This window comes from Coniophora puteana (assembly GCF_000271625.1).
Source record: "Coniophora puteana RWD-64-598 SS2 unplaced genomic scaffold CONPUscaffold_1, whole genome shotgun sequence".
NCBI lineage: Eukaryota > Fungi > Basidiomycota > Agaricomycetes > Boletales > Coniophoraceae > Coniophora > Coniophora puteana.
The window spans coordinates 522,267-549,272 of NW_006913053.1; the positions used below are offsets into that span (position 1 = coordinate 522,267).

A 27,006-nucleotide genomic window follows, 5' to 3' on the forward strand; every position below is an offset into this window, starting at 1 on the left:
CGGGTATCATGCATCACGCACCGTGTTATGCGGACCATAAAGCTTACTAACATATGTGAGGGGCTGCTGTGGCGTTTGCGTAGTTGCGCATTTTTTATGGCTTCCACGACGTTCAAGATCACTACATATTATATTTCGCGATCTTAGAACGGGTTTTGAAAATCTCAAAAAGATGAACTACCACATACATATCTGGTTTCCTACGAAGCCCGCTGCAATTCGGAATTGGGTGGCGTCACTAAGTTTAACGTCGGACGGACTCAATCGTCCTGCCGGCGGTAAAGGGCTGATTGGTAGAGACCAACAAGACATGCCTTGCTCCGCTCCGGCTCATGAGCTGAAGGAGGTCCACTAACCCTAACCCTCGGGTGGCCATCACATATAAGCAAGTAAAATTAAGAATACTTGTTGAAGACTATAAGGATAGAAGCTACGCTTAATCGCTCCGATATGTAAAATGTTTGGCCGAGTCTGCATTGAGGTATAGCAAACAATCAAACACAGAATGCAGCAGCAGGGCTCCATATTCCAGACGAATTCCAGAATTTCCATCACTAAACACACCCGTGGCCGCTTGCTATTACCCTTTGCTAGGGAACATAGAATACTTCTCAGGCACGGAAGTGATCAGATCAGCATATCGTAGATCAGGAATTGATTGACATGAAAGGACATTGATTGATATGTACTCCCCACGTCCCATCAGATTGCTCGAAACAATCACCTTCAGTGCAACGATGCAAATACCAAAATTACGAAGGCACTCTTTTATAATTAATGCAGACACCGAGTCATATCAGCTCATGAAGTGTAACATTTGCGGAGAGAAAAGGACAGTGCATGGGATTGGCCAAGTGCTTTGCATAAATATAGGCATACCAAATTACCAGTTGCAAGACATATCTCCTTTCGAAAACGGACAGCAGATGTCAATAACATGCACGGTGGTTATCAGTCACATTGCACCCATCAAAATCACATTGGAACCTTGTGCGACGTGAGTTTATTGACACCTAAAGCTCGGAGAATTTGACACGCCGAGACATCATGTAACGATCAAAGAACATACATTGCAACTGAGACAATCTGAACATTCACCAGAACTAATCTATCACACTAGCGCACCCGAGCGTGCGATAAGTAGTACTCATGCCTGCTCGAGGCCAAGCGAGCCCTGAACGAGCTTGATGCGGTAGCCGTTCAGCTCGTCCTTGATAAAGTTGTCGATATGCTCAGTGTCCTCGGAGCGCATCACCTTGCGCGCCGTCATCCCCACCGCGATCCGCTTCTCCCGTTCGTCCAACCCCTCCATGATCGCGTTCCATTGCCAACCACGCCATCTGCGTTGCCGTTACCGTTCAGAGCGCTGTTGATGCCGTTGACGTACTTTACGCTCGCATTTTTGACAGCCGAGAGGTTTCCGTAGAGCGCCTTGACCGCTTCCTCGAGCTTGAGGTCCCCGACACACGCCTTGACAACCGCACGCTCTTCGGGGTTCGGCGACTCGACGTACCCCTGCATGCAGAACTCGATTGTCACCTGCAACTCGCTCTCGCTCATGTCCTTGCCCACGTCCGCGTTGTCCCGTATGACTGGCCGGAAGTGCGCGAATGCGCAATCGAAGTTGTCCTCGTCGGCGTCCGAGAGCACGGGAACGCTCTGCGACCGGATCTGCTGGTATGCAGACCAGACGACAAACAGGAAGTGCATGTACCCGGTTCCGACCTTGGCGGTGTGCCATTCGGCAGTGTCGGTCTCGAAGATGTCGTCCTTGATGGAGGCGTTGATCGTCGCGGCAGCAGAGAGACCGATGGAGAGGGTGAGGCGGATGCCAGAAGAGAAGTAGGGGCCGATGAAGGCTGATCGAGGAACTATCAGCATTCCTCACTTCAGAAAGCTGAGCAGATAACCGCGTACCACCGGCGTAGGACAAACCCAAGTATGAGTAGTCACTCGCGCTGCGGACCGTCGCCGCACCGTTCTTGCTTGCGATGAGCTTGCCGTCGGCAATGGGATCCAGGATGCGGGGTGCAAGTTTGAGCTCAGTGAGGTAGTGGCCAAGCAAGCCCTCAGTGACTGACGGGTCTGCGGCAGAGCAGAGCTCAGCCTTCTTGTTCGAGATCTCCTGGTCGATAACGTGACCGACTCAGGTTGTGCCATCGTGCAGAGGAATGAACCAGCACCAGCCCGACTCGTCTAATGTATTGATGAGCACTCGTGCGTCTCGAGGGTTGAATAGAAATGGGGTGCTCACCAGAAAACGCCTCAAAGAAGGGACTACCTTCGCGCGTCGCCCCCGGAGAATGCTTCCCAATGCCATCGCCCTCCCAATATGCCCAGCGCGCGACATTCTTGAGACTGTTGTTGAGCTTGCAGTTCTTGAGGTACTGCGTGCTCAGTATACCTGCACGGCCGCTGGCGTCGATGACGTAATCGAATGTAGTCCGTCCGGTAGCACCGTCGAGGGTCTTCCAGCTTGCGACTATGTCTCGCGCTGCTAGATACAGGTTCACCCATGGCGGGAGAACGCTGATCCCACTCGATGGAGGTAACCGAGACGCCGTCCAGAGTGACTGCGCTGCACTTGGCAGCGTGACGGAACATCAGCTCGTCAGCTTGGGAGCGGACCTGAGGAAGGGGTGCGAGCGAGAGCGTACCTGCATATTGTACATCAAAAGCGAAGATGAGGGCGATCGCAAGTGAGTTGACAGCGGAAATGGATACGGAGAGCAGTGGTACAGAGTCGGGAAGAGTGTATTGAGAGTGTAGGCGGGTCCTGGCAGGGCTGAAATAAGCGACTGCTGATGTTGATGTTAGGAAACTTGAGTGACATACCATCTCTGCGAACGCGAGGATCCACAGTCCGAAAACGGGGAGAGAAAGAAGGAGGGGAGGAAAGGAACGAAGCGGCAACTCTGGGTCCATTATCTTATCAACGGGAGTGTGGCCCAAAAAGGATGAGAATGTCCAGATCGAGAGTGAATCTGATCTGAAGGGGATCTCATCAAGACCACAAACAAAAAACCAAATAAAAGCGGGCAGAAATTTTGAATATACGAGTAATGCCAGTGTGACCAAAAAGGCTGTGTAGAGTATGAGAAGTGGGGATTCACCCGGTCGAAATGACGGTTCGTGTCACGGCAGTGACGTGTGACCGCACGTCAGCGGGTGCGGACCCCGGCTGCAAGGCCCGAGCCGAGGCGAACTCAGCATGCTCGCCCCACCCAGCCTCGCGTTCGCGTCCTCTGCGGCAGCGACAACGGCGACAACACGAGCGCGACGCACCTGGTGCGTCGCGTCCCCCTCTCTTGTCTCCCCTCCCTCCCTACCCTCTCATCCACCTCCCCACACCCCGGACGCCTGCTCGACCACGCCAAGCCAAGGGCTCAGGCAGGGTCGATACACGACGCGTCTCCCCAGCGCGCGCCGCCGTCGACCGCGCGATCAACGCCCACACACGAGAGCGTCAACACGCTCACCCGATGCGCAAAAGAAAGGAAAGGGGACTCACCGGGAGCATGGGTAGATGGGAGATGATGTGCAGGAGCTGGTAAAGAGGTGAGTACGTCCGTCGTGTGTTTGAAACGAGGCCGGGACCACAACCGGGGAGGGCTGACACTCGTGAATCCCTCGGCAGGCTTTCGCCGTGGCAGGGTCCACGGCGAACTTGCAGGCTGTGACATGACGGTCCGTCAAGCGGGACCGTCATTTGCCTGCTTCGCTCCCTGCTCACTCCCCCCTCGCTCTTGCACTCTCCCCACCAAACCCAGGCGCGAAGGCCTTCGTGAGGCTACAGAATGACGGTCCGGCAGTCTCAAACAACAGTCCGGTCCCTGAAATGACGGTCCCGGGGCTTTTCTGGTGAGTTCCTTGGCTTTTAATATGCATCCGGCTGACGTACTATTTGTGCAGGCACTCCCTGGCGGCCCGTCACCCCCTCCTGCACCTCCCCCCTTCACCTCTCCCCTTCACGCACTTGCGCTGCCCAACCGCACGTCGCCCCCTCCCCTTGTGCTCTATGATGGCTGTGCCCTGCTTGACCAGTCTCGCCCATAGGCAGGTTGGCGGGGCTCTGGCCCGAGAGCAGGCAGGTCCTCAAGCCCTCCTCAAGCCCCTCCCCAGGCCCCCTCTCCACCCTCTCCCCTCCCGGCCCCTCCCGCTGCTCTCCCCACCACGCCGCCTTCATGCCTGCCCTCTCCTTGAGCTCGACGACGGCCGGCCCCTGCTTTGACTAGCCAGACTCATGGGCATGTCGGCGGCGGGCTGGCTCGAGAGCCCATTACATCGCAGGTGCTGCAGCAGCCGGCGCTGCATGGTGATGCCCCCCTGTTTCGGACCTTGCTCGCCACGCCCCTCTTGCCGACACCATTTAAGAGGTACGTCCTCTCCCTCTCTGCCATCCACTGATCTGTGCTCACCCCCCTCTGTCCTGTAGGGATGACGCTCTCACTCGACACCATCCACATTGCCATGAAGCTCCCTCCCCCCGGTGACTCAACCCTCAGCGACGAGATCACAGACGACTTTCAAGCTGAGCAGGAGACGCTTGTTTTTGGGAGGCTCCAGTCCGTGGTGCGCGACGCCTCTAAGCCCATCACGGAACGTACAGACAGCGAATATCAGAAGTGAGTCCACTCTTCTTAACATCTCTGCTGGTCCTCACGCGTTTTCTACTCAGCCTGATGACCCAGTTCAAGCAGTGGTTGCTTGACCACGCGCTTGTCACCACCAGTGTTGGTGATATCTTCACTGCTCAGCCCCTCCCAGAGATGCCGACCTTTATCGTTGCGTGGATCATGGACCAGTGCGTGTAGCCTCATCTCTCCCCCATCCTGCTCTGCTCACGTTTTTTCTTCTCTCTGATATGCAGGTGCGACACCCTTGATCTCACCGGAAATCCCAAGCACCCCTCACAGCCGCAGCGTACCTACGCACATGCGCAGAAGATGCGTGCAGCCATGACACATGCCTTTGGCCGTGTCGGTGGTCTTGGCAATGTGCAGTGGCAGATGCGCGATGGACGTTGCGAGGGCAACCCATCCGTGTCCAGCAACGTCAGCAGCTACATGTGTAGCCTGCGACGCCGTAAGGTGCGACAGCCAAGTTCTTTCACTGTGCATATACTCACTAACACTCAGGTCCACGCTGGCGAAGCTGCTACCAGTGCTCGGGCGATAACGTCGGTAAGTGACAGACTCTTTTTCACATTGACAATCTGCTCATGGGTATCAAGGATATCCTCTACCAGCTTTACCACCATGCCCACCGCACCGAGAACTGGGAGATCAAGGAGTACCAGGCTGGAACCAGGAAGGGCCATGGTGAAGTCCATGACTGGGCAGGCGGACGCACACGACGCATGCTGTTGGCGGCATACACCATTGCTTATGTCTGCCTTCTACGTTTTGATGAGGTGCTCAAGATCCGGGTCAGCGACTTCGAGTTCTTTGGCGACAACCGGGTCAAGTTGACGTTGCCATTCCGTAAAACGGACCAGTGCAGTGGTATGTTGTTGCTGTCTGCTTTTTTTATGTGCTGTGACTCGAGCACTCATACTTTCCTCAGCCATCCAGCCTTTCTTTCTTCACGTGCTGGATGAGCAGGAGCAGCACCTATGCCCTGTCCGTGCACTTGCGGAATGGATCAAGGTTTCCGGAATCAATGATGGCTACCTCTTTCGCAAGTTCTTCTCTGGTGACCGTGTTTCCCATGCTAATGAGCCCATTGTACGTTCCCTTTGCTCATTCTCAGTCCCATGCTGATGTCGTCCTTCAGACTTCGGAGCTTTTCCTGGAGCTTTTCCGTAACAACCTTCTCGACATCAACATTGATCCACTGCCTTACGGTACCCATTCTTTCCGTCGTGGCGGGTGCCAGTGGCTGCACATGGAGCGACGCTGGCCTCTGCGCCGCATATGTGATTGGGGAGGGTGGAGTACCGAGTTCTCTCACCTTACAATTGTCAAGTATCTCATCTCTTGGAATGATGCTAACGAGCCCCGCGAGTTTTTCTTTGACCCACACAGAAAACCCGTGCAGAAGTGCTTCCAGTGTGGTAGGTCTTGTATGTGTGCCTAGAGCTCTATTACGTGTATATAAACTGTTTGTAAATTACGAGTGCTGTAGCATTAAAATATCTGAACTAGAAATAAGAGCTAAATTACGATGAACCTTGGTCTTTCATCTGCCTGTAATGCCTTGCCACTGCAGCCTCAGTGATCATGACATGAGACTGGCTACCTTTCCTATAACCAAACTGCTGCTCAAAGTCTGGGAACTCTTCACGAGCATGCTGCACATCCATGCTGTTCTGCGCACGCCTCCTTGCTTGAAGGGCTTTGACAATGACTGTATAGGGCATGCGGTGACCCTCTCGTGAGAACTCGTGCCAAAACTTGTCGGGTCCCACAGCACGCCAGTGTTCAACAAGCACCTGTTGGGAGCAGGGGTAATATATCAGAAATCCAGTCTCAACAACCACCGAGACCAACGCACCTTCCAATCAGCCCACCGACTCTTGATACCCCTGTTGAGTTCGTGAGCCTGTCATCATGTTCATGTAATCGGCCGACGCCAAGATAAGATAATTAGACACGAGATGGGCGGATAGACCACAAGAGGAGTCAGAAGCCCCGGGCCAAGGCTCGGGAAGCAGAGGCTATATATTAGAGAATCAGAAGCTAAATACGAGTACAGGAGCTACAGAAGTACTCCCAATGTATTTACTAGTATAAAGGAAGCGAGAAATCTTACCTGAGCGCAATCAGCGCATCGCACACCCTTTCTAAGCGTGAATCCCAAGAGGTTATGAGCCCCGCGCTCCCACTCGCATATATATTTACACCTCGCTTCGTCCATCGCCTCGCTTGCCACATCCTATTCCTCACGCACCGTGGACAGGCCATGCCGGAGAACGGCAGCAGAAGCACATCACGTGCTTGCACGTTCGGACTCAGACAGTCCATACGAAACTGGCGAAAGCCAGATTCGTGCGATTATATTCGCAATACCCCTGAGACGGTCCATGTTACCGAATGGGTAGATGACATAATAAACATTTATGTGAATAAACAAAAACAGAAGTACTCGGGTGAGATTGCCCAAGTAGAATCTGCATAAGGCCGAGAAGCCCAGCAGAAGACCAAACAAAAACTAGATACTCTCTATTTACGGAGCAGGTATTTGGACACGCATTAAGCGGACTGGTCAGACAATGTCCTGCTTACGAGAAAAAACAAACATGACACATGTTCCCAAACCTCAGAGTTTTGATTTGTTCACACGTTTGTAACATACTCCAACGGACTATGAAGTTCTTAAAAAATATATACGAAAGACAGACATAAAATAAAAGATACACCTGAAAGGTTGTAGAATAAGTTCGACAAGCTGTGTTCATCATGAGAGAGAACCCGACTCATGTTCTTTGCCGAAAAAGGCAAGAGTTGAAACTGAGATTGAAACAGTCAAGATGAGACTGACTCTCTATACCATGTATGGTAACAAAGTTTAAACTCAGACATGAGTAGTCGCACTCGAAAGTGCTCAAATAAATGAGAAAATATCTATAGAAATATAGAGTGTCTCGATGATATATACTCCAAAGACAAGATAGAAGTCCGAGTAATTGGGCTGAGACAGTCAGACTGAAGTTGCGCGCCAAATATGGCAAGAGCTTTAAAACTCAGACAGAAAAATCATCATATAAAAGAGCCTATAGAAGACAGGTCCCTGAAATTATTCCCCCGAGCATACTGACTGAAGTCAGGGGGAGTTAAAAATATGAGAGATGGAAACGAAAATATACAAAGTTTAGGATACAAAAGTGTCCCAGCGAACTCTAATGCACTTTCCCAGCCGGGTTTCCGGCATGAGGGGGAGTAGTTAGATACCACGCCGAAACCGGCATATAAAAAGCTGCTTAAATGGGCATAAAGAATTCTAGAGTAAAATACGAAAGCTAGAATTAGATCCAGCGTCAAAATAGGCGAGAATGATTTGTTGGAAATTCTTTTCGTCGATGATCTGGCCACTAAAGACACAATCAGAACAAAATCCGAGTAGAAAACTCAGTAACGAAAATACCAAATAAGAATCTGCGAGTCAAAGAAACAAGGCTATTAAAAAGCGCTACTGCGTGGCCTAATTATACCCTAGACCTAGGCATAAACAAGTCGAAATATAAATAAAACTAAAAGCTGGGATGCATACCAGCCCAAATAAAGACTTAGCCTAATAAATAAAAAGTTCTCTTGCATGCTGAGAATTTTTAAGAATAGAAAACTCGTCAGATAACAGAGCACAGTTCAGAAAATCTTCGAAGTAGACAAAGGGTCTGTTGTATCCTCTGGAACCAGCATCCGATAAAATGTGAAATAGCAAACTGTGGGCGTGAACATGCTTAATAATCAATGCTGGCACGCGAAACTAAAGAATAAAATATAATAAAGACTACAAAAGCAACTGGCCATTGCTTAGTCAATTCAGACATACAAAGAGAATAAATGCTCGGCGAAAAATGCCGTGTAAACACCGCGTTTATTATACAAAAGAATAGACATAAAATATGGATATAAAGAAAGAAAGCATAAAATAACTTTCAGACCATATATCATTCACTAAGAGAATGAATAAAGAACCCATAGATGACATAAATTATCAGAACAAGACAGTAACAGTCCATATACTCACCAAACCTCTCCCAAAGCCGGGACATGAAAAACATGTCCCAGAATCGGCATGGACCAAGGTTTGAGGGGGAGTGTTGAGTTCGTGAGCCTGTCATCATGTTCATGTAATCGGCCGACGCCAAGATAAGATAATTAGACACGAGATGGGCGGATAGACCACAAGAGGAGTCAGAAGCCCCGGGCCAAGGCTCGGGAAGCAGAGGCTATATATTAGAGAATCAGAAGCTAAATACGAGTACAGGAGCTACAGAAGTACTCCTAATGTATTTACTAGTATAAAGGAAGCGAGAAATCTTACCTGAGCGCAATCAGCGCATCGCACACCCTTTCTAAGCGTGAATCCCAAGAACCCCGCCACTGGTTACGCTTCCAGTCACGGCCAACATACACGTCCCGCCAGTACTTGATGGGGATGGGTTGTCGCTGGATTGTCAGCTCGGAGACACCCTGCCAGTGAGGCACAGTGTGATCCCACATGGCATTGAGGCGGGGGAGATCGTGCGCAAAACTGACAGCAGGGGGATCACTCACATCCTGCTCCGAGAACTGGACCACAACACCGTTGTCCATCTGAACTACACGCAATGGTGCAGCACCTGCAACACTGAGTGAGGTGGCATCAGATAACAGAGCAGAATCTGTTTCCATGTCCATTGGCGCAGCATCTGGTGGTGGTGGTGTAGGCGTCGGAGTGGCACTGGTGGCACGCAGCTGAGGTAAAGTAGCCATCTGCGAAGGGCCACCCAACGCCTGAGCAACCCCGAGTGTGATCTGCTCCACTATAGTAGAGGATAACAGACCCTGCATGAAGAGGGCTGTGCATCAGCAACTGGCCACGGAACTACAGACGAGGCATAACTCACCTCAGCCGAGGGAGCTGACGCACATGCTGTAGGTGGGCAGCTGCCCGACTCCAGGTGTGAGGGCGGTGACAGCTCCTTGGGGGGAACATATGGGTTTGCAGTGACAACACGCTCAGCCTGCAATAGACAGAATGAGCAAAGCGTAGCACCAGTAACCAGCAAACTAACCCAGGCCCGCACCGCCATGCACCGCTCCTCAAAAACCTTCGACGTGGCAGCATCGGAGGGCGGCATAGCCCCGGCAGCTGCATGGGCCCTGCTGTTGATTCCAAATAAGAGGTGGCGACGCTGGGCGGATTGGCGTCCGGGACGTTTGGTGCCAGATGGCCCACTTGGGACACTGCTGTCCAACATCGTGGATCCGTAGGCCTTGGGCTGCGGACCTTTGTGCGAGCGCCGGAGAGGCAGCAAAAGCCTGTTGATGTGATCGTGCATTCAGTACAGAGCCGGCCAAGTGTGTTTATGAAAGACATACCTGGCCTCCCATTGGTCCTGGCTCCTGCTGAAGTCACGGAGCCTTGTCTTGAGGGCTGGAACGGTGCCAGTTTTCGGGAGTTTGAGTGCAGTGCACCACTCGCCGAGCACGGCCCTCTTAGCGCTCGATCTGAGCGGCACAGGGTAAGCTGAAAGGGAGCGGCGGCGAATGAAGGCAATCACTCACAAGTCGATTTGCTGAAGTTCCCACTCGCCGATGGGAGATCGCCTCAGGCCGAGAGGGAGCTGGACGACGTCGTCAGCGGTGCCACCCAGCGAAGGCGGCGGCGCCGTGCTCCCGGTTTGGGCCATGGTGTGTCGTGCAAGTTGACTGGGGTGCGGGTCGGCCCGGTTCTGGCGCCTGCAGAGCCAGGGGAGGACGGCGGCGGCGATCGCGACGACCGACACGAGCGAGAAGTGAAGGGAGGGGGAGGGCAGGCACAGGGACGGGAGCGCGAGGAGCAGGGAAGGGGAAGGCGGAGGTGGAGGTGGCAGCAGACGATCGTTGACGAGCGGGGCAGCGGAGGCGTCCGACACGCGCAGACGCGCGGCGGAAGCAGCGAGCGATGGGGGAGGAGAGACGCCTCGGGTGGGCGCGTCGACGGCGAAGGGGACGAGCGCGCGGGACGCCGAGGGAGCTGGACAGAAGGGGCCGCTAGCGAGGTCCAGCGGCCAGTGGGGTGGCAGGGGCTGCGGGGGCGTGGGGGCGTTCGGCTGCGTGGGCGGGCGACCGTCCTCGTTGTTGTTGTCCTCGTCGTCCTTGCCGTTGTGCGCGTCCTTGACGCCGCGTCCGTCGCGTTCGCGGTCGGCTCCTTCGCTGGCTCGAGCGAGTCCGGGTCGCAGGGAGGCAGGGGCCGCGAGCGCGGGCGAATCGCCGGCGAGCCGATCGATCGAGGGGCGAACCTGTCGGGGAGAGCGTCAGCTGAATGCCTGCAGCAGCACAGGGGCCCCGGCATCGACGGCGGCGTCGATCGAGCCAGAGGCAATCCAGGAATCCGGGGGGCGAGGAGCCCCTGAGGACGGGACCGTCGCGCGAATGACGGTTCGCCCGCGTGCCCCCTGCCGCGCGGCGTGACGCACGTGCGCGGGACCGTCGTTTTCCCGAGAGAAGTGTAACGTTGCGGGCGGGCTCGGCACCGGGATCAAAGTCGTGGACGCCGTGTCATGTGAGGCGAAAATATGGTGACTAAAGGTAGGAGAATTTTACGAGAAGCACTCGTCTTCCTCTTAGCGCCCTATGTTTCCGCTTGATCTCAACGTTCCGCCTTATCTGTGTAATTGAGAGGAGGTTGTTTATCGTCTAAAAGATACCGGAGGCCAGCACGGAGGTATGGATATGGACCACCTTTCCAGACAGTTTGATAGCGTTCAAGGCAAGACCCTGAGAGACATGACCAGGGAGGGAACTGTCGCGAAAAGTGGCTGTATGGCTAATTGCAGCACACTTGCCAATCATCCTGGCACCACAGACGGTACGTTAGGCTGTTGGCATCCTCCACTGCACCTTGTCTTCATGTCTCAAATAGTTTGGTGATATCGGTATACTCCACTTCCCAGAGGATCTATTGCGCATTTTTAGGGAGCTTAACATGAAATGTACCTATATGAGTGGGAGTGTGCGGTGATGGGTATATGCGATTAGAAGGTAGTTGAGGGAAGAGAGCGACGTCACGTACATTGTGGTAAAGAAGTTATGTCGGTCGTCACTGTCCCTGGGAGCCCTAGTCGTCCGAGCGAGCCGCGAATGATACCCGCAGGGAGCGCAACATACTGCATTAACGCGTGAGCGTGGGTGAACATATGCGCATACACAGTAGAGCAGGCAAACGTACAGTCTTTGCCCGACGGAGCGCTTCTGTGCGCCCCTCCCACGATGATAGACGCATGAGTGGCTTGAATGCGTTATCTTGCAACACATATACACCCTACAGGAACATATCAGTCCGATTGATACTTCGAGCGAGGACATTATGTGCATGGAGGTCGAAGGGACATGGCTCACCCGATGATTTGTCCGTAGGTTGTCTATCTGCTTATCCCAGCACGCAGTCCAGAGATCCTTGCAGACGAACTTGACCACATCGAGGGTATCACCGAAGGGTTGTCGATCTCGCGCTAGCCTATATTGCATGAGGGCATATAGGTTTCATGTTTAAGAAGGAGGACCGGGATGCAATGTATAGACGTACCGCTCTGTAATGTTGGCCCCGATATGCATGCCAATGCTCTCCAGCCTTTGCCTTAGAGCTTCCTCTGCCTCGTCCACCGGTGCCCCTGCTCCGCCTCCAGCGCCAGCCACACTTCGCGCACTTCCCGCTGAGTCTCTCACGTTCGTTGTACTCGCATTTGGCGTCGGATTTGGCGTGGTATCTTTAGGAGGTGGATTGGGTGGAGGTACGATGATACCCGCCTCGGCCATCTCGCGTTCGAGCTCCTTTCGCCGTGCAGACGCGACGGCTGACGAAGCGCGGAGCACAGGTATGGCTTCTATGAGTAGATATTCCAGGGCAGCGCCATCCACTTGCTTTGAGGACTCTTGACCTAGTGACGTGAGGGTTGTGGCAACTTGAGATGAGGAGGCCTGAGAAGGGTTTTGTTGGAGAGAAAGGCGGGACATTGTGGATGAAGCAGATGTTTAGGGGAAGATCGAAGGGGATGTCGTTGTACGCTATGGATCTACGAATTTGACTGAGGGTTTGAGGACGATAAGTGACGCGTTGGAAGGCTTGTGCGTCGTGATAGACGCTGAGCTCGAGGTCAAGATCGTGGCCGCCAAAGCCCAGGGGTTTGTTGTCGGGACCACGTGCTCAACGCGAAAGCTTCCGACACTGGTCGCATGTCAATGTCATCCACCACCATCCACTCCTCCTCAGCCAAGTGAAGAGTCTCTCTTCCTACACCAACTTTCAGTCAGCTTTCTTCGCGAAGAGTTTGACAGAACACATCCCATGACGGCCCCGGTTCTGCTCCGTTTTGCGCCCTCTCCTACTGGCGCTCTGCACCTCGGCGGACTCAGGACTGCTTTGTATAACCACCTCTATGCACGCAAGTTAGGCGGAAAGTGGATACTTCGAATCGAAGACACAGACGCTGTACATTCCGATTCCTCTTTGTCTGTAAGGGCCTACGTTGACGCGCTTTTAATTTTCGCATCTAGACACGTTATGTACCCGGGTCGGTAGACGGCATACAACAGGCGCTGAGTTGGGCAGGTCTCGACTATGACTTCGGTATGACTACGTTAGCATACATCGCCGATACGATTCTCATAAAAGAGGAGAACAGGACCGGAAAGACATGGATCTCACGGCCCTTACTTCCAGAGCGAGAGACTGGACTTGTACCACACACACACCCGGAAGCTGCTTGATGTGCGTCATATCTTATCTTGTTCTCCTTGTCGCTCGTTAAGGACGATTTGATAGTCAGGTCATGCATATCGCTGTTTCTGTAGCCCAGATAAACTCTCAAGCACACGCGAGCGTCTAGCGCGTACTGGCTCCAATGCAACGTACGACAAGGCGTGTCTTCATCTGACCGAGGAAGAGGTTGCACGAAAGGTTAAATCAGGCGAGAAGCACATCGTGCGGCTCAATGTATGTTCCCTACTCTCACTTTCATCCAGACCCCTATCCACTCCTGTCCATTGCGTTGCTAACCTTTGGCATTGACAGGACGATAACCTGCCCTCCCGACCTCCAGCACACGATATAGTCTTCACACACCTGCGCGACGCACACGCCTCCCTCCCTACCGACCCAGTTCTACTCAAATCCGACCTTTTCCCAACGTACCACCTCGCGAGCGTCGTTGACGACAACGCAATGGGCATCACGCACGTCCTCCGTGGCGAAGAGTGGCTCCCTTCCTTGCCACTGCATCTCGACCTATACGCAGCACTCAAGTTGGAACCACCAAAGTTTGCGCATCTCCCAATTTTACTGAACCCCGATGGTAGCAAGATGAGCAAACGCAAGGGTGACGTGCGCGTAGAGGAATTCATAAGGAGAGGATGGGAGCCCGAAGCCGTGCTGAACTGGCTGGCGCTCGCAGGGTGGGGAACGGCGCACGAGAGCGCGAGCGGAAGCGGAAGCGAAGCAGGGACGGAGTCGGACTCAAGCTCGTCGACTAACATCGCCGACGCGGCACCCGAAAGCACCCGCACAATGACCCTCCCCGAGCTCATCGACTCCTTCGACCTCACGCACCTCACGCACCGGCGTAACGTCCTCGACCCATCTAAGCTCTCCTATCTAAACAAGCACCACCTCATGCGCTTTTGGCGCTCGTCCGCCCCCTCCGATCCCTCTGGACCTCTCATGCAGCATGCGCACTCACTCGTCCCCGCGGTACGCGACGCGTTCCCAGGCGTGATGAGGGACTTCGCGGATGCGCCATATATTGCAAAGGTGATAGGGGCCCTCCAGGGTAGGATAACGAATCTGCAAGATGTCCCTGGCTTGGCACCGTTTTTCTTCGTGGAGCCGGAGTATGAGAGCACCGAGGCGAAGGGGATGCTCAAGAGCATTAACGGGGAGGTCTACGGTTTGTTTCATCTGTTCTTTTCTGGGAGACCGGGAGCTAACGGAAAGGTGACAGATAACATCGTAGCTCAGGCTGCATCATCAGTGTCCGCGCTTTCGGAGGATGTCAGCCCGCGGGAAGTAGCGGATGCGTTGCATAAGCAGCTTGACCAGATGGGCGTGAAGCCCAAGGCATATATGACTGTTCTTAGGCATGCACTCTCCGGGATGAAGGTATGCCTTGGTCTTGGGCTCACATTTCTACTACAAGAGAGTACTGATCACCATTGAATCCGTAGACTGGCCCGAGTGTACCTGAGATCGTATGCGTTCTTGGTATCGAGAGAGCGGCGACTAGGCTGGAGCGCGCTCAGGGGCTGGCTGACGAAGCCTGAGCCTCTTCTAGGCGAAACACCACGATATTCCAGTACGCTACTTATCTAGTCGAAGTTAATCGCAAAACACCACTTTCTTGAACATCACGCCGCCGTGTGCCCGAACGCGCTCATGAAGGTTATACCCCAAAAAGCTGGCCACCGGAACGTTGCCGGTGCTTCTCCTTCATGCTGCCAAACCTTATGATCGGAAGAATGCCACAGACATACTCGCCCCTTGTCGGCATTTCCAAGTCTATCCAGTGGCTCTCATGATACGTTCTGACACCCAGGGAAACCAAAAATATCGCGAACGGCGGCGACCTTCCCAGTTCTTAACCTAACTCTTTAAAACGTTCAGCATGTGTTTATTAAACTTCGTGCATCCTATACACCGCCGGCTTGTCGCATCCTTTCACCTCGCATCATCTTTTGTTGAACTTCTGCTGAGGAATTAATCGCATCCATAGAATGCCACCTCTAAGCAAGAGAGCATGCGAACGCGCTCACATGATTGAGAAGGATCCTACGTAAGGTTTTTTGCACCTCTTCCGATGACGTAGCGGTGTATTCAGCGACGACAATAGGGAGAAGGAGCTTCCCGAGAAGCTCTACGATCCGACTCACAACCCTGACGGATTGCTTGTCATGGGTGTCGCTGAAAACGCGTTGATGACGCCCGTTTTTACGGAGGTGCGGTTCTGTCATGTCACCGCAGTCAAAACCACGGGTTGAATACAGAGTCCACAGTATACCGAGAAGCACTCCCATCTTCATCCTGATCATCTACGATACCGTGTGTACCTTCACTTACATCGTTTGCGATACATTGACAAGGGTTTACTGCTAGGGTGGACAACGCGAAAAGGATTCGCACCTACAGCTGAGGAAGCATTGCCGAACTACATCAACGATACCTTCCACCCCATTATCCCTGTCACTCAAGAGAACTCAGTTGCTGGAGCAGGCGTAGGCTCCCTCATCTCCCAGTTTTGTTGGCATGTCTGCGAAGACGGAGATGCCTTCCTTATAACGGCGGTGCGTCACACCTGAGGCTACTGGACAAGCATGTCTGAGTCCAAATTCACCAACAGCCCTTCTACGGTTAGTCGTTTTGACCGATTGTGACCGTGGATGAGGTCGCTCAACGGTTCCCAGATGGATTCCGGGGTGATTGCGCATACCCGTCTGGAACTGGGCTGGTCGTCGTAGATATACCACCAAGCATAGATCCTCTTACAAAGGAGAGCGTCAAGTACCTGGAAGCAGCCATAAAGGAGCCTAAGACCGGTGGCCCGACCATACGCGGCCTCATTCTCTGCAACCCACATAACCCCCTCGGCACAATATACCCGACCGAGAGCATCGTCGCGTATGCCCAGCTTGCTGAAAAGGTCGGCTATAAATCCCTTATGCCCTATGAGCACATCATTTATCTGTGCCGCCGCAGTACGACCTACACCTTCTGGTCGACGAGATATACGGCAACCAGGTCTATGCGAGCTCGCTCGTCCCACACCCGCCGCCCTTCGTCTCGGCACTTTCCCTTGACCTCCTCTCTCTCGCGAACTGCAACCCATCACGCGTGCACGTTGTCGCAGGACCATCGAAAGATTTTGGCGCGTCAGGCCTGTGCATCGGGATCTTCATCTCGCAGCACAACCCGGAGCTGGTGAAGCTCATGGACTCTGCTGCGGAGTCGAACCAGATTTCTGGTTCCACGAACGCCATCTTCGCCGCTGCGCTCAGCGACAGACAGTGGCGAGACTGGTTTCTGGAAGAGAACCGGCGTCGGACTGCTGAGGCGTTCGAGGTGGTTGTGGCATGGTGTCGGTTCCACAAGATACCGTGAGTGCAAGGGTGTCATCCCGCTACACCGCCGAGCCCTTGACTGATCAGACGTCGAGTAGGTTGTTACCTTGTTATGCTGGGCAATTTGCTATTATGGATCTCGAATCAGTTTTGAATCATTTTCGGACGAAGAAGACATTGGAAGAGAAGGAAGAAGCGCTCTCAAGCAAGATGCTGAAGGCCGGTGTCTTAATGGTAAGTGCTAGTATACTTGCATAAGATAAAGTCCGTTTCTGATCGAGCTTCAAGTTTCCGACTGGCCAAGACCAATACCCTACGCGATACCGACTCGTGTTCGTCCGCCCTCGCGACGTTCTTCAGGTACGCTCTAACCATTTCCTGATACGAGAAAGTGCTGAACCATCATGCAACTAGCTCGGACTGCGCCGTCTTGAGACTGCATTTGGGTTACCTCATATGAGCGAGATAGGTGCTAAGGGCGACTCTGATCAGGAGACAGCGGAAAGGTCTGGCTGTGTCATTACGCAGAAGCTGGTGGATGCAGTCTCTTTGGGTACATCGACTGGAACGTGCAGGAAACCGTGTTGAGACCCGCATCTGGGTCTGCGCTATGTGTACAGGAGTGTGATATATTCTACATGTGCATTCGATCAAGTTAACCCATTGAGTCGTCCAGAATCTTTAGCTCGTGTTGAGTAACGCCACCTAAAGCCCGGTCGATCGCATTTTCGACCAAGCTTACGGTCGTCATGTCCCATGCTATACCGTGTGAAATACGGATCATGACCATGAGCGGGACGATTATCTGCACCTGGACTAGCACTACACATATCATATACTCCGCCGGATTATTCGTAAGGTATGTGGCAGCAAGTACGATGGTGAACATGACGAGAGCTGCGCATGACTCAACGAGCATGGTTCCGATGGATGTGTAGTGCATGGCGTGCACCGATCCTGGACCAAGGGTGTCATAGTGAGTAGAAGTACGCAAAAAGATGAACAGACTCGTTCATTACTACTTACCTATATTTGCTTCAAAACGACGTCGGTAGGCATAGAGCCGGCCAGCGATCAGCGTTGTGATGTATACGTTGAGGGACAAAGAGACCATCCAATATGCCGTGAAAAATTGCTCCTCGGAAACTTCAGCATCAGTCCAGACATCTTGTCCCGTCATGTTGAAGATTATGGCAGTGAATACGCCGATGACTAGACAAAACCATAACGTGAATCAGGCCAATAACGGACTGGGGTGTTGTAACCCACCAACATTTGCCAAGTAGAGTAGAACTGGAGGCAGCACAAGATATCGGAAGAACTGTGAGCTGCCCCAGATGACTTTGAACCGCCATATCTACCAACGACGCGAAGTCTCAGCGAGCACGCCAGCCAGCATATTACGGACCATGCAACTCACCATCAACCCATCACCCAACAGCATCGCTAGCCAAGCTGCCCCATTGACCACCATCCGAATCGGACTCACTTGGGGCCGTTGGCTGTGTAGGACATACGTCCCGATCATGACGCTCGTGATGCTGCCCATTTCCGCTGTGCCGAGGGTCCAGAGCGCAGCAATATACATGAGGAAGAGCCAGAGACGCCGCCTCGTCCGGCGCTGGCGCGTTTGAATGATGGAGTGCGCGCAGATACCAGCCACCGCTGTCATGAATCCGTAGAAAATCCCGCCAATGAGCAGCTCGCCGGTGATTTGGAGGCTGGCCGAGTCCTCAGCAGAAAGCAAAAGCGTAGGGTCATAGGCCCTTGAAGCCAGTGACATGGCACAGTCGAGGATAGCGGGCTGTAGCCGCAAATTTTCGGGCCAGCGGTTGCGGGGCGGGTTGCGGAGGATAGAGCGCGAAGTTGGGGAGACGGCACGACGTTTGAGCTGAGGATCACCTCATGCTATACCGCGCGTGGAACCGGATGTCGAGCTACCTATAAAAACTTTTGACAAACCGTGGCCATTCAAATGATGAATACGGCATTAATTGGTCTCGGAATTTGTGAAGCGTCCAATCAATGGCCGGCGCCTGATAGCAAGCGTTAGGTGACACGATTTGTTCCGTGACAAATGGACAACTGACTTATATCTCCTAACACCGGCGCCCGTAAGGATCCACATATCCCCAGCTGACCATCAACGACGGGTCGCCGGGCCACGGATTGCTGAACCTCTAGGAAGTGATTAAATTGAGGTATGGATGAAGGAAAATCGGTGTGATAGTGGCGTTGGATGCCAGAGCGGCAATAAGACTCCTGCTAGGGCGATGACAAGATGACGGTCGCCCGTGCTTGAAGCTTCAAGCTTGATTCTGCTAGATTCTGCTTGTTCTACTTGAAGCTTGATTGATCAATGATTGAGCGAGGGATGAGATAGGGGCACCTTACCATAATGGTGATTCCGGCGGAGACCAGCGGCGCCAGACTCGGAGGCATTATAGCTACACTTGAACGCAACGCCGACATCCCCGCGTCGAGCAATCGCCAGATGGGCAGACTTGCTTCGTTCGCTCTGATTGATCACAGTATACACCTTCAAGCATTGGCTATCTCACGGCAAGGAGAGCGTACAAGGGACGGACAGGTAGCATTAGTCGAGTGGGTGCACACAGTTCCATATCACCGCGAGGCGCGACCACCCAAACAGCGATTATCTTTCTTTTCACCACCGACTCTTCCACTAAACTGAACAGACAGAGGCCATACTCTAGGCAGTCCATTTGCAAGTTTCCCATAACATAGCACTCTATGAACTTCCCAGCTTCAATTCGACGTAAAACACCGCATCTGTTGCGAAAAAAGGCCGACCCGTGATGGCATAGTGTGATACTATGTAACGGGTACCTTGATCACAAAGTCCAGCCACGTCCGCATATAAGCTGGAGGCCATCAGACGCTCTCAGTCACCGACCAGCCGCTCACCTCGCCACTCATCTACAATGCGCTCCATCCTCCCTCTCTCCCTCTCCCTCTCCTCTCTTCCTATGTTTGCCTCCGCAACGGTCGGCTTCGGCAGTGAGTGGTGGCTCAACGCGTGGGGAACAGCCAACGGACCCGTATGGATTGCTTCTTCGAAGACAACCCTTCAGGTTCCAGCGGCTCGAGCCCACAGGTTGACCGTCTCGCGCTCTGGCCCGGCATGGAGACCGCAAACAGCGGACTCGTGCAGAGCATTATCGCTTCGTTTGCGAACCCGGCTGGGTAAGTTTATCTTTTACTTGCCAAGGTTTAAACAGCAGTTGACGTGAGAGAAATCAGTGAGGCGCCAGAGGGTTGCGGCGGCCAGCCCGGCCAATGGTGCCTCTTCGCGAGCTTCTACGACGGAAATGCGAATGCACAGTCGTCCGGAAACTACGTACCTGTGAGCGAGGGTGGTATGCTGGACATCGAGTGTCAGTCCTCCTTTCTCTTTCGTTGTTTGGTGTTGGCTAACGCGAACTTGAATGCATAGCCACAGACAATTACGACGACTCGACAGGCGCCACCGTACAGAACGTGTACAGGGACGGTCAGCTCTTGTCCACATTCACGAGCAACTCCGGCAGGCCTTACTACTGGGATATCGCCGTCGAGTGCCAAGACAACGTAAGCGGCAACATGCCCGCACACAGTAAGCACGCCGCCGTTCTATAGCATAGTTGTCCTTACTAATTGATTCTGTGCCTTTACCCAGCGTACCACAACACGCAGATTGTGCTCGGGGCGGCAGACCTGGACTTAATCAACCAGTTGTACAAGGCTGGCACGAGCGACTCTGGATTGTCCTCGCCCGACGGCGGATTGACGTGGGTTGTCGACACGGTGACCGTGGACTCGTATCCCTATACCCCGCAGTAAGTGCTCACCTTAGTGCTACCTTGAGCGCTCAGACGGAAACACTGTTCTCGAGATCGATATTTTTTACATATTTTTTGGGATTAAATTGCTGCTGTTCTGGTATGAATCGTGTTGGGTGTACGTTTCTCAAACTCCTCGAGCTCTATCAGGTAGCCTAAGGTACGAAGGGCGGGCACAAAGGGTGGGATCAAGACAGGGGCTTATGCCCATAAATGGTACGGACTTTAGTCATCTCATTGGCTGTACTTTGTGCGCAGCGCGACGTACTTTCTTCAATCATTTCTCCTCTCGGAATATCTCCGTCGGAGATAACGCTAAGTTTCTCATTTGCTTTTTGGGTTGATTCTCCCTATGAGCTAAGTGTCGTGCCTTGAATACGCTATCTCGGACTGAGTACAGCATCCGTCGGGACCTTACAGCAATGGCAATGATCGCTTCCCACTGCTGTTGCTGTATATAGCCCGTACATAGTCCCTCCGCTCCCCCACTTACCGCCAATAGCTCTAGAGACCTCCGATGAACCAACAGGACATGCCCCTTGGTAACGTCCCGTTGTATAAGGTGAGACTACATTGAGCTTATCCTGCTCTGATGCTAACGGCAAGTCTGGTGGGATGCACAGCATCTCGCGGCCGCGGCCGTGGTCCATGCTCAGAACTGTATAGGCAAAGATCAACGGTATGTTCCCCTTACCGCACATACACCTTACACCAACGTCAGCATGAAGGCTCCATGATGATTTCGCGGAATGGAGTAGGGAATGGGCTTCTTGGGACTCCGTCGAAGCGATCATCAACCACAAGCTAGTTCATGCACACGTCACATCTGTCTTTTCCCGCAAGAAGGCCTCGCGCTTTCATGTGTCATCGTTTTCCGCCCATCGTGCTCTTCATGCATGCGATTGCATTGATGAGGAGGAGAAGCTTCGCCTTGAGAGGAGTGATTTAGCGGGAATAGTTGAGGTACTCTCGACCATCCTGAATGATCTGGAGGGGAAGTCATATCGACGGTTATTTGCGCTGATGGCGGAAGAGGCGCAAGATGTAGTTGACTTGCTGTACTCCGTATGTCAGCTGTGATGGTTCGAATCAGGATTTTGACTCATTTTTTTATACTTCAGCTCATTGAAACGCCGCCTTGTCATCGCTCAGGGACTAGGAGACTGTTTACTGATGCACTCTTCAAATTGGCGCAAAGATCCGGATGCTACCCTCAGATCCTTCTCCTCAAGGACGTTGAGGTGTCGCAAAACGATCCTATAGGCGTTGGTGGCTTTGGCACTGTCTACCAAGGCCGTTACAAAGGGCAAGCGGTAGCAATCAAGCATGTGAGCACACATAATCACTCTCATTATCAGTAATTTCCTATACAGTATCATGTCTAGCTTCGCGATTTTTCGTCTAAGCGCGCCCAAAAGTGTGCTCGCGAACTTGTTATTTGGGCATGTATGGAGCACCCCAATGTCTTAAACTTCTACGGGGTTTACCTTCTCAACGGATTGGACTCTAGTGCATGTCTGGTATCGCCCTTGATGGAGAATGGCAATCTTGTTCAATACCTTAACCACTCCCCTGATGCTATCCGCGAATCTTTGGTATGTCCTTGTTTACTGGTCGGTTTGCATATGGCGAGACAATTTGATGAGTCTAGCTCTACGATATCTCCCTGGGCCTTGAGTATCTTCATACACAAAGCATCATTCACGGCGATATGAAGCCGGAGAATGTATTCGTTGCCCTCGATGGTAGAGCGTGCATCGGAGATTATGGCCTCGCTAGCGTAAACAGCGCAAGTCAGAATTGGACAACAAAGTCGAGAAGTCTAAACTCTGGAACTCTACGTTACCAGGCGCCGGAGTTATTCAAAGACGCGCAAATCGGTCGAGCAACAGACATGTACGCCTTTGGCTGCATAATCTATGAGGTTAGTCAAATCACAACATGGCTTGTAGTTCAACCGCCTCTCACAAAGAATTATGAACGATCTGAAGGTTACTACCGGAAACAGGCCATACCACCAATACGTACACGACGTTGCGGTTCTGACTGCGGTCGTTGGGGGAGAGTCTATGACTACCCTTGACGAGCTACCCGACGAGACGCTAAGAAACCTTTGGAGCCTCTGCATTGAGTGCATTGATAGAGACCCCAATCACAGACCCTCGATTGAAAATGTTACCACTCGACTGGCCGCCATGACTTCTTTTGAGGGCGCCCCCCAAGGAATGTACTCTGATAAGAACCTAAGGATCCTGCTTGAAACTATGTTTATCGAGCGAGGTTATCGTACCCCGCGCCGATATCCGACTTCTAGGAAGCGTGTTCTCGAACCTGCTCGAAGATCAATAGAGGTGCGTTTCTGATGATGATTCGGCGGCGGTCGGTTGACCAGCTTCAATTTGTCTAGAGCTCGAACAGTCGCAGAGTCTCAATGGTCAGTAACTTGAGACTAACACCGAACAGAGAAACATCACGCACGACCCCATCTCCATCTCCTTCTTTGTCATCCCTGTCCAATAGCAAGAAGGTCAAGATGTTGCTCCTGGGAGGCGGAGAGAGTGGAAAGACAACGCTCAATAAGGTTGGTGACTTATCTGTACGATTTACACCAGCACTAAATAGCAAAGTAGCATATGCAATCTGCGCAATCGGACTTTCGGTTTTCAAGACTTGAAACACAGAGTTACTCGGATATAATTACTGAAAGTTTGTCTGAAGGTCTTTTCCATCTCTTCGACGTGTTATGTGGTATAGATGAATGGGATCGTCTTCCGGGTGAGTTCAAATCTGCAGAAATGTACCGATAGCTCATCTGTTTTTCATAGAAGATACCATGAGTGACTTGTTGTATGTGGCAGAATGGCTCAAAGGAAAACGTGGTATGAGGCCAAATGTCTCTACGCTCGCTGCCGTGTGGAAGGAAGATTGTGTGCGAGAAGTCTTTCGCGCCGAAGATTGGCCTCATCCCACAAAGTACGTCTCTTTTTCAGCTAACCTAGTAACACGAATTCTCTTTGACACCATCATAGCTTACAATATTTTCTTCGATCCATCGAGCGAATTTGCGACCCGAACTATTGTGCAACCCCAGAAGACATCATACACCTTCAACAAAGGACAATAGGCCTTGATCAAAACGAGGTTGTCTTCGGCGACTTGACCATTGATCTCGTCGATACAGGCGGGCAGAAGTCCGAAAGGAGAAAATGGATTCACTGCTTTGACGGCGCTGACTTTGTCGTCTTCTGCGTTAACCTTGCAGGATATGATTTAACACTTTGGGAGGATCATAATGACGTGGGTGATATGTTTCCTGTGTATTCTCACTTCTCGGCAAGGAGTATTTAAATTCAGTGGTAGAACCAGATGCAAGACGCCTTAACCGTATGGGATTCACTGTGCCGATCTAAATGGCTCGGCTCCTCAACCTTCGTAAGTGTGCCTCGTTCCAAATCTGCTGCATATATTCAGCCTTATGATCACCAGATCCTACTATTTAATAAACGAGATATCTATGAAGAGAAAATACTTCATTCAGATATTGCAACACACTTTCCTGTGAGAGTGTTACTTATTGTACACGCCACGAACACTTGCTGATGGTTTATTTTTTTCAAAAGAAATTTACAGGTCCTGTTAAGGACGCCGAAGCGGGGATCGATTTCTTCGCGGAATCATTCATGGACGCTTTCTTCAAGAAATCGCCGATGGAGCGTCAAATATATGTTCAGTGAGTTCTTCGAGAATTCCCATGAGTCAAGCCTAATCAACAACCCAGTACGGTATCTGCCATCAACAAGGAAATCGTGGATGTAGTCATGCAAGACGTAAGAGGTAAATGTTATGTATGCTCCGTTCAAGACGAAAACTCACGCCGAATTCAGCGCAGCTCGGGCTAAACCACTAATTTCCATCGTCTTCGACGGGAAAACATGTCGCCCTGAACTTTATAAGTCCGTCACGTCTGCAGCTGTGTCTTCTCTCGCATTTGTCTTGCTTAGCATTTATTTGGCCCGATAGTATCCTTCGTGAATGTTCTCGGTCGATAAATAGCATTCTGTACTATCTGTGACTGTCAAGACCGCTTCACTGGTATGGGTAATAATGTAAGCGCACGACCCTAAGGTCGAGGAATTTCTGCTCTTGGAGCGCGGCATACCATCGCAACCTCGTAGGCGTGCCACTGGTTTCATGGCAGCGCGGTACATCATCGCAGCCTCATATGTGCGGTATTGCTATCCAGAAGTGGCGGTATAATTATTGTCGTAGAGTACTGTTTAGGCGCGTCATCGCTACCCAGAGGTGTGGAGTGTTATATCATCGCGTACATGGATGCACAGGAGGGACATAACTGGACGTAACTGGACATAATCATATCAGGAAGGGGTGAAGAGATGTTGAGTGGATCAGAATCAAGGATTTAAAAACCGAAATGCAGCTGAAGACAGGCTGATAGGAAAACGCGTTGATGAGCAATAATCTAGTACGAAGGGAAGGGAGTTGAGGTTCAAGCGGAGAAAAAGTCTGCATTATCAATGCATTATATACTTGTATTAATTTTACGTAATTCTTCCACGGTTTTGCTGAGAATTTTCCGTTTCACACTTGTTTCGCACTTCCAAGTTCACGGTGAGGTAGCATCATGATCAGTTTAAAGATTTAAAGCGCCTGCGTTGTACGTCTTGTGTACGTCGCGCGAGAAGTGCTTCGGCTTACTCCGAACGTCGTGTGGTTTCTGGCGCGGTCTTCCCGAGTCGCTGCTTTTGTGACTCGTCCATTCTCTCAGTAAGATGTCTGCCGTTCTCGCAACCCGGTCCGCTATACCACGAGACTCTGAACGTATCTTTGGGCGCTTGACAGATCCGATTGTTCGTCGCCTTCACCCACACAAGCACTCACCATCTCTGCTCTCACCATGTCGACACGCATTGTTGAGGGACCAGCCAAAGCAGCGCTGAACATCCTCGCAGAGGACGACATCACCTTTCTTCATAGCCTCCCCAAGGCAGAGCTACACGCTCATCTGAACGGATCCATCCCCTTACCGACACTGCGCATCCTGCTCGAGCAGTACCAACCCGATGACCTACCCAACAGCCTCTCCAAAGACGTGATCGAAGCTCAAATACGAAAGTTCGAAGAAGGCGTGGGCTTGAACAAGATTAGCGACTTCTTCTCCCTCTTCCCTGCCGTCTACGCTCTCACGAGCTCGCCCGAGGCGTCGTCGATAGCGACGCGCGCCGTGCTGGACGACTTCCTCGAGCCGGGTCTCGATGGACATCCGCAAGCCACGTACATCGAGCTACGCACCACGCCTCGTGAGATCCCTGGGAAGATGTCGCGCCGGGAGTATCTGGAAGCTGTGTTGAAGGAGGTGGAGGCGCGAGGGCGGGAGTCAGCGGGTTTAATCGTGTCTCTTGATCGGCGGATGACGAGCGAGGTCATGCATGAGTGTGTGGGACTCGCTATTCAGCTGAAGAGCGAGGGACGGCCGATTGTAGGGATCGACCTGTGTGGAGATCCTCAGGTATACATTCTTTCTGAACATAACAGGACACCAAGTTAATGAACGCAGGCAGGAGATGTTGAAAACTTCAAGCCACATTTGACCCAGGCGCGCCAGGCTGGCCTCAGACTGACTCTTCACATTGCAGAGGTAAGCATTCTGCCTACGAATCCACTACGTCGGAACACCCCAGTGACCCATGATTCCTACTAGATTGCCGAGACTTCACCAGACGAGCATAGAGCCCTTCTCAACCTCGGTCCATCACGCCTTGGCCACGCTACCTTCCTCCCTCCCTCCATCCGTGAACACTACTTCGGCCACGTATCGGTATCTGAGGACGCACCTGCCGACGTAATCACTATGTCGAGACGAGTGGCTGATAAACCCTGTGTCGAGATCTGTCTTACGTCGAACCTGCTGTATGCGCTTCACCCTCTTGGGCATATATGCCATCTTAACAACCCTCCCCATTTTCTAGGTGTAAGACGGTGCCTGACCTCCAAGCGCATCACATTCGCGCCTATCTCAAAAATAGCCACCCCGTGTCGATTTGCGTAAGCTCCGGTCCACTATGCTAGCTAGATGACAAGCCTTCCCTAACAAGGGTTTTTGGTCAGACGGACGACACGCTTCCCTTTCGTACATCTCTTCTAGGAGAGTACGCGCTGCTGCTGGCGAAACCGCCTCACGGACTTGGGCTTTCCAGAGAGGAAGTGGTTGCTATCGCAAGGATGAGCATGGATTCGAGATTTATCTGAGGAAAGGAAGATGCTTAGGTGAGAACGAATTCATAATCATACTGATCTGCGCTGATGAAGATGTCTATAGATATCCAAGATGTATTATGACAAACGCACAGCGTTGTATTGGTGTACGATTAATGAAACCAGTAGAGTCATCCATCATCCGACCATCTTCC

General features: G+C 52.2%; 11 protein-coding genes across 11 annotated transcripts; 7 read left to right on the forward strand and 4 right to left on the reverse strand.

The window, feature by feature from the left end:
- Positions 1-1,147: 1,147 nt before the first annotated feature.
- On the reverse strand, positions 1,148-4,186 carry CONPUDRAFT_68665 (uncharacterized protein; the record flags this gene model as incomplete). Its single annotated transcript, XM_007764453.1, has 6 exons — positions 1,148-1,340; positions 1,388-1,859; positions 1,918-2,145; positions 2,255-2,573; positions 3,512-3,547; positions 3,977-4,186. 6 exons carry the CDS (start codon positions 4,184-4,186, stop codon positions 1,148-1,150), a joined length of 1,458 nt encoding a protein of 485 aa, XP_007762643.1.
- A 610-nt stretch (positions 4,187-4,796) lies between these two features.
- On the forward strand, positions 4,797-6,078 carry CONPUDRAFT_86183 (DNA breaking-rejoining enzyme; the record flags this gene model as incomplete). The annotated part of the gene is made up of 6 exons (XM_007764808.1): positions 4,797-4,804; positions 4,871-5,090; positions 5,139-5,183; positions 5,234-5,504; positions 5,566-5,726; positions 5,776-6,078. 6 exons carry the CDS (start codon positions 4,797-4,799, stop codon positions 6,076-6,078), a joined length of 1,008 nt encoding a protein of 335 aa, XP_007762998.1.
- Positions 6,079-6,160: 82 nt separating this feature from the next.
- On the reverse strand, positions 6,161-9,340 carry CONPUDRAFT_114144 (uncharacterized protein; the record flags this gene model as incomplete). Its single annotated transcript, XM_007764809.1, has 2 exons — positions 6,161-6,433; positions 9,015-9,340. Coding segments are annotated over 2 exons (599 nt in total), but the record flags the coding sequence as incomplete, so codon positions are not given.
- A 2,036-nt stretch (positions 9,341-11,376) lies between these two features.
- Positions 11,377-12,767, reverse strand: CONPUDRAFT_94302 (transport protein particle component). The gene is made up of 5 exons (XM_007764810.1): positions 12,217-12,767; positions 12,030-12,147; positions 11,860-11,952; positions 11,704-11,797; positions 11,377-11,627 (listed from the first exon to the last, which is right to left on the reverse strand). Exons 1-5 carry the CDS (start codon positions 12,642-12,644, stop codon positions 11,590-11,592), a joined length of 771 nt encoding a protein of 256 aa, XP_007763000.1. The 5' UTR covers positions 12,645-12,767; the 3' UTR covers positions 11,377-11,589.
- Positions 12,768-12,865: 98 nt separating this feature from the next.
- Positions 12,866-15,207, forward strand: CONPUDRAFT_114149 (glutamyl-tRNA synthetase). The gene is made up of 7 exons (XM_007764811.1): positions 12,866-13,119; positions 13,185-13,257; positions 13,313-13,398; positions 13,453-13,623; positions 13,702-14,572; positions 14,627-14,784; positions 14,850-15,207. Exons 1-7 carry the CDS (start codon positions 12,976-12,978, stop codon positions 14,943-14,945), a joined length of 1,599 nt encoding a protein of 532 aa, XP_007763001.1. The 5' UTR covers positions 12,866-12,975; the 3' UTR covers positions 14,946-15,207.
- A 227-nt stretch (positions 15,208-15,434) lies between these two features.
- CONPUDRAFT_148175 (PLP-dependent transferase) lies at positions 15,435-17,324 on the forward strand (the record flags this gene model as incomplete). The annotated part of the gene is made up of 10 exons (XM_007764812.1): positions 15,435-15,454; positions 15,512-15,617; positions 15,675-15,720; positions 15,775-15,962; positions 16,019-16,028; positions 16,083-16,318; positions 16,375-16,772; positions 16,835-16,970; positions 17,025-17,096; positions 17,151-17,324. The coding sequence occupies 10 exons, from the start codon at positions 15,435-15,437 to the stop codon at positions 17,322-17,324; spliced, it is 1,386 nt and encodes a 461-aa protein (XP_007763002.1).
- A 67-nt stretch (positions 17,325-17,391) lies between these two features.
- Positions 17,392-18,681, reverse strand: CONPUDRAFT_140790 (uncharacterized protein; the record flags this gene model as incomplete). The annotated part of the gene is made up of 4 exons (XM_007764813.1): positions 18,157-18,681; positions 18,006-18,093; positions 17,763-17,948; positions 17,392-17,693 (listed from the first exon to the last, which is right to left on the reverse strand). The coding sequence occupies exons 1-4, from the start codon at positions 18,517-18,519 to the stop codon at positions 17,392-17,394; spliced, it is 939 nt and encodes a 312-aa protein (XP_007763003.1). The 5' UTR covers positions 18,520-18,681.
- A 985-nt stretch (positions 18,682-19,666) lies between these two features.
- Positions 19,667-20,628, forward strand: CONPUDRAFT_140791 (uncharacterized protein). Its single transcript, XM_007764814.1, has 4 exons — positions 19,667-19,943; positions 20,001-20,134; positions 20,194-20,352; positions 20,416-20,628. The coding sequence occupies exons 1-4, from the start codon at positions 19,801-19,803 to the stop codon at positions 20,577-20,579; spliced, it is 600 nt and encodes a 199-aa protein (XP_007763004.1). The 5' UTR covers positions 19,667-19,800; the 3' UTR covers positions 20,580-20,628.
- Positions 20,629-21,657: 1,029 nt separating this feature from the next.
- Positions 21,658-22,661, forward strand: CONPUDRAFT_46313 (uncharacterized protein; the record flags this gene model as incomplete). Its single annotated transcript, XM_007764393.1, has 3 exons — positions 21,658-21,906; positions 21,964-22,173; positions 22,230-22,661. 3 exons carry the CDS (start codon positions 21,658-21,660, stop codon positions 22,659-22,661), a joined length of 891 nt encoding a protein of 296 aa, XP_007762583.1.
- Positions 22,662-23,605: 944 nt separating this feature from the next.
- CONPUDRAFT_44427 (inhibitory GTP-binding protein subunit alpha 2) lies at positions 23,606-24,178 on the forward strand (the record flags this gene model as incomplete). Its single annotated transcript, XM_007764253.1, has 3 exons — positions 23,606-23,875; positions 23,939-24,010; positions 24,065-24,178. Coding segments are annotated over 3 exons (456 nt in total), but the record flags the coding sequence as incomplete, so codon positions are not given.
- A 1,302-nt stretch (positions 24,179-25,480) lies between these two features.
- On the forward strand, positions 25,481-26,985 carry CONPUDRAFT_114165 (Metallo-dependent hydrolase). The gene is made up of 6 exons (XM_007764815.1): positions 25,481-26,105; positions 26,154-26,234; positions 26,298-26,506; positions 26,566-26,641; positions 26,705-26,863; positions 26,916-26,985. Exons 1-5 carry the CDS (start codon positions 25,494-25,496, stop codon positions 26,843-26,845), a joined length of 1,119 nt encoding a protein of 372 aa, XP_007763005.1. The 5' UTR covers positions 25,481-25,493; the 3' UTR covers positions 26,846-26,863; positions 26,916-26,985.
- Positions 26,986-27,006: the final 21 nt, after the last annotated feature.

Excerpts from the sequence above, each read along its gene's own strand:
- CONPUDRAFT_114165 (XM_007764815.1), top strand. The coding sequence starts at position 25,494 with ATGTCGACACGCATTGTTGAGGGACCAGCCAAAGCAGCGCTGAACATC. Across the intron at positions 26,106-26,153 it reads ACCTGTGTGGAGATCCTCAG|GCAGGAGATGTTGAAAACTT; the intron begins GTATACATTCTT and ends TAATGAACGCAG. Across the intron at positions 26,642-26,704 it reads GCCACCCCGTGTCGATTTGC|ACGGACGACACGCTTCCCTT; the intron begins GTAAGCTCCGGT and ends GTTTTTGGTCAG.
- CONPUDRAFT_140791 (XM_007764814.1), top strand. The coding sequence starts at position 19,801 with ATGGATTGCTTCTTCGAAGACAACCCTTCAGGTTCCAGCGGCTCGAGC. Across the intron at positions 19,944-20,000 it reads TCGTTTGCGAACCCGGCTGG|TGAGGCGCCAGAGGGTTGCG; the intron begins GTAAGTTTATCT and ends GAGAGAAATCAG. Across the intron at positions 20,353-20,415 it reads CGGCAACATGCCCGCACACA|CGTACCACAACACGCAGATT; the intron begins GTAAGCACGCCG and ends GCCTTTACCCAG.
- CONPUDRAFT_94302 (XM_007764810.1), bottom strand. The coding sequence starts at position 12,644 with ATGTCCCGCCTTTCTCTCCAACAAAACCCTTCTCAGGCCTCCTCATCT. Across the intron at positions 12,148-12,216 it reads GGGGCCAACATTACAGAGCG|GCTAGCGCGAGATCGACAAC; the intron begins GTACGTCTATAC and ends CATGCAATATAG. Across the intron at positions 11,798-11,859 it reads CGCTCCGTCGGGCAAAGACT|TATGTTGCGCTCCCTGCGGG; the intron begins GTACGTTTGCCT and ends GCGTTAATGCAG.
- CONPUDRAFT_114149 (XM_007764811.1), top strand. The coding sequence starts at position 12,976 with ATGACGGCCCCGGTTCTGCTCCGTTTTGCGCCCTCTCCTACTGGCGCT. Across the intron at positions 13,399-13,452 it reads ACACCCGGAAGCTGCTTGAT|TCAGGTCATGCATATCGCTG; the intron begins GTGCGTCATATC and ends ACGATTTGATAG. Across the intron at positions 13,624-13,701 it reads AGCACATCGTGCGGCTCAAT|GACGATAACCTGCCCTCCCG; the intron begins GTATGTTCCCTA and ends TGGCATTGACAG.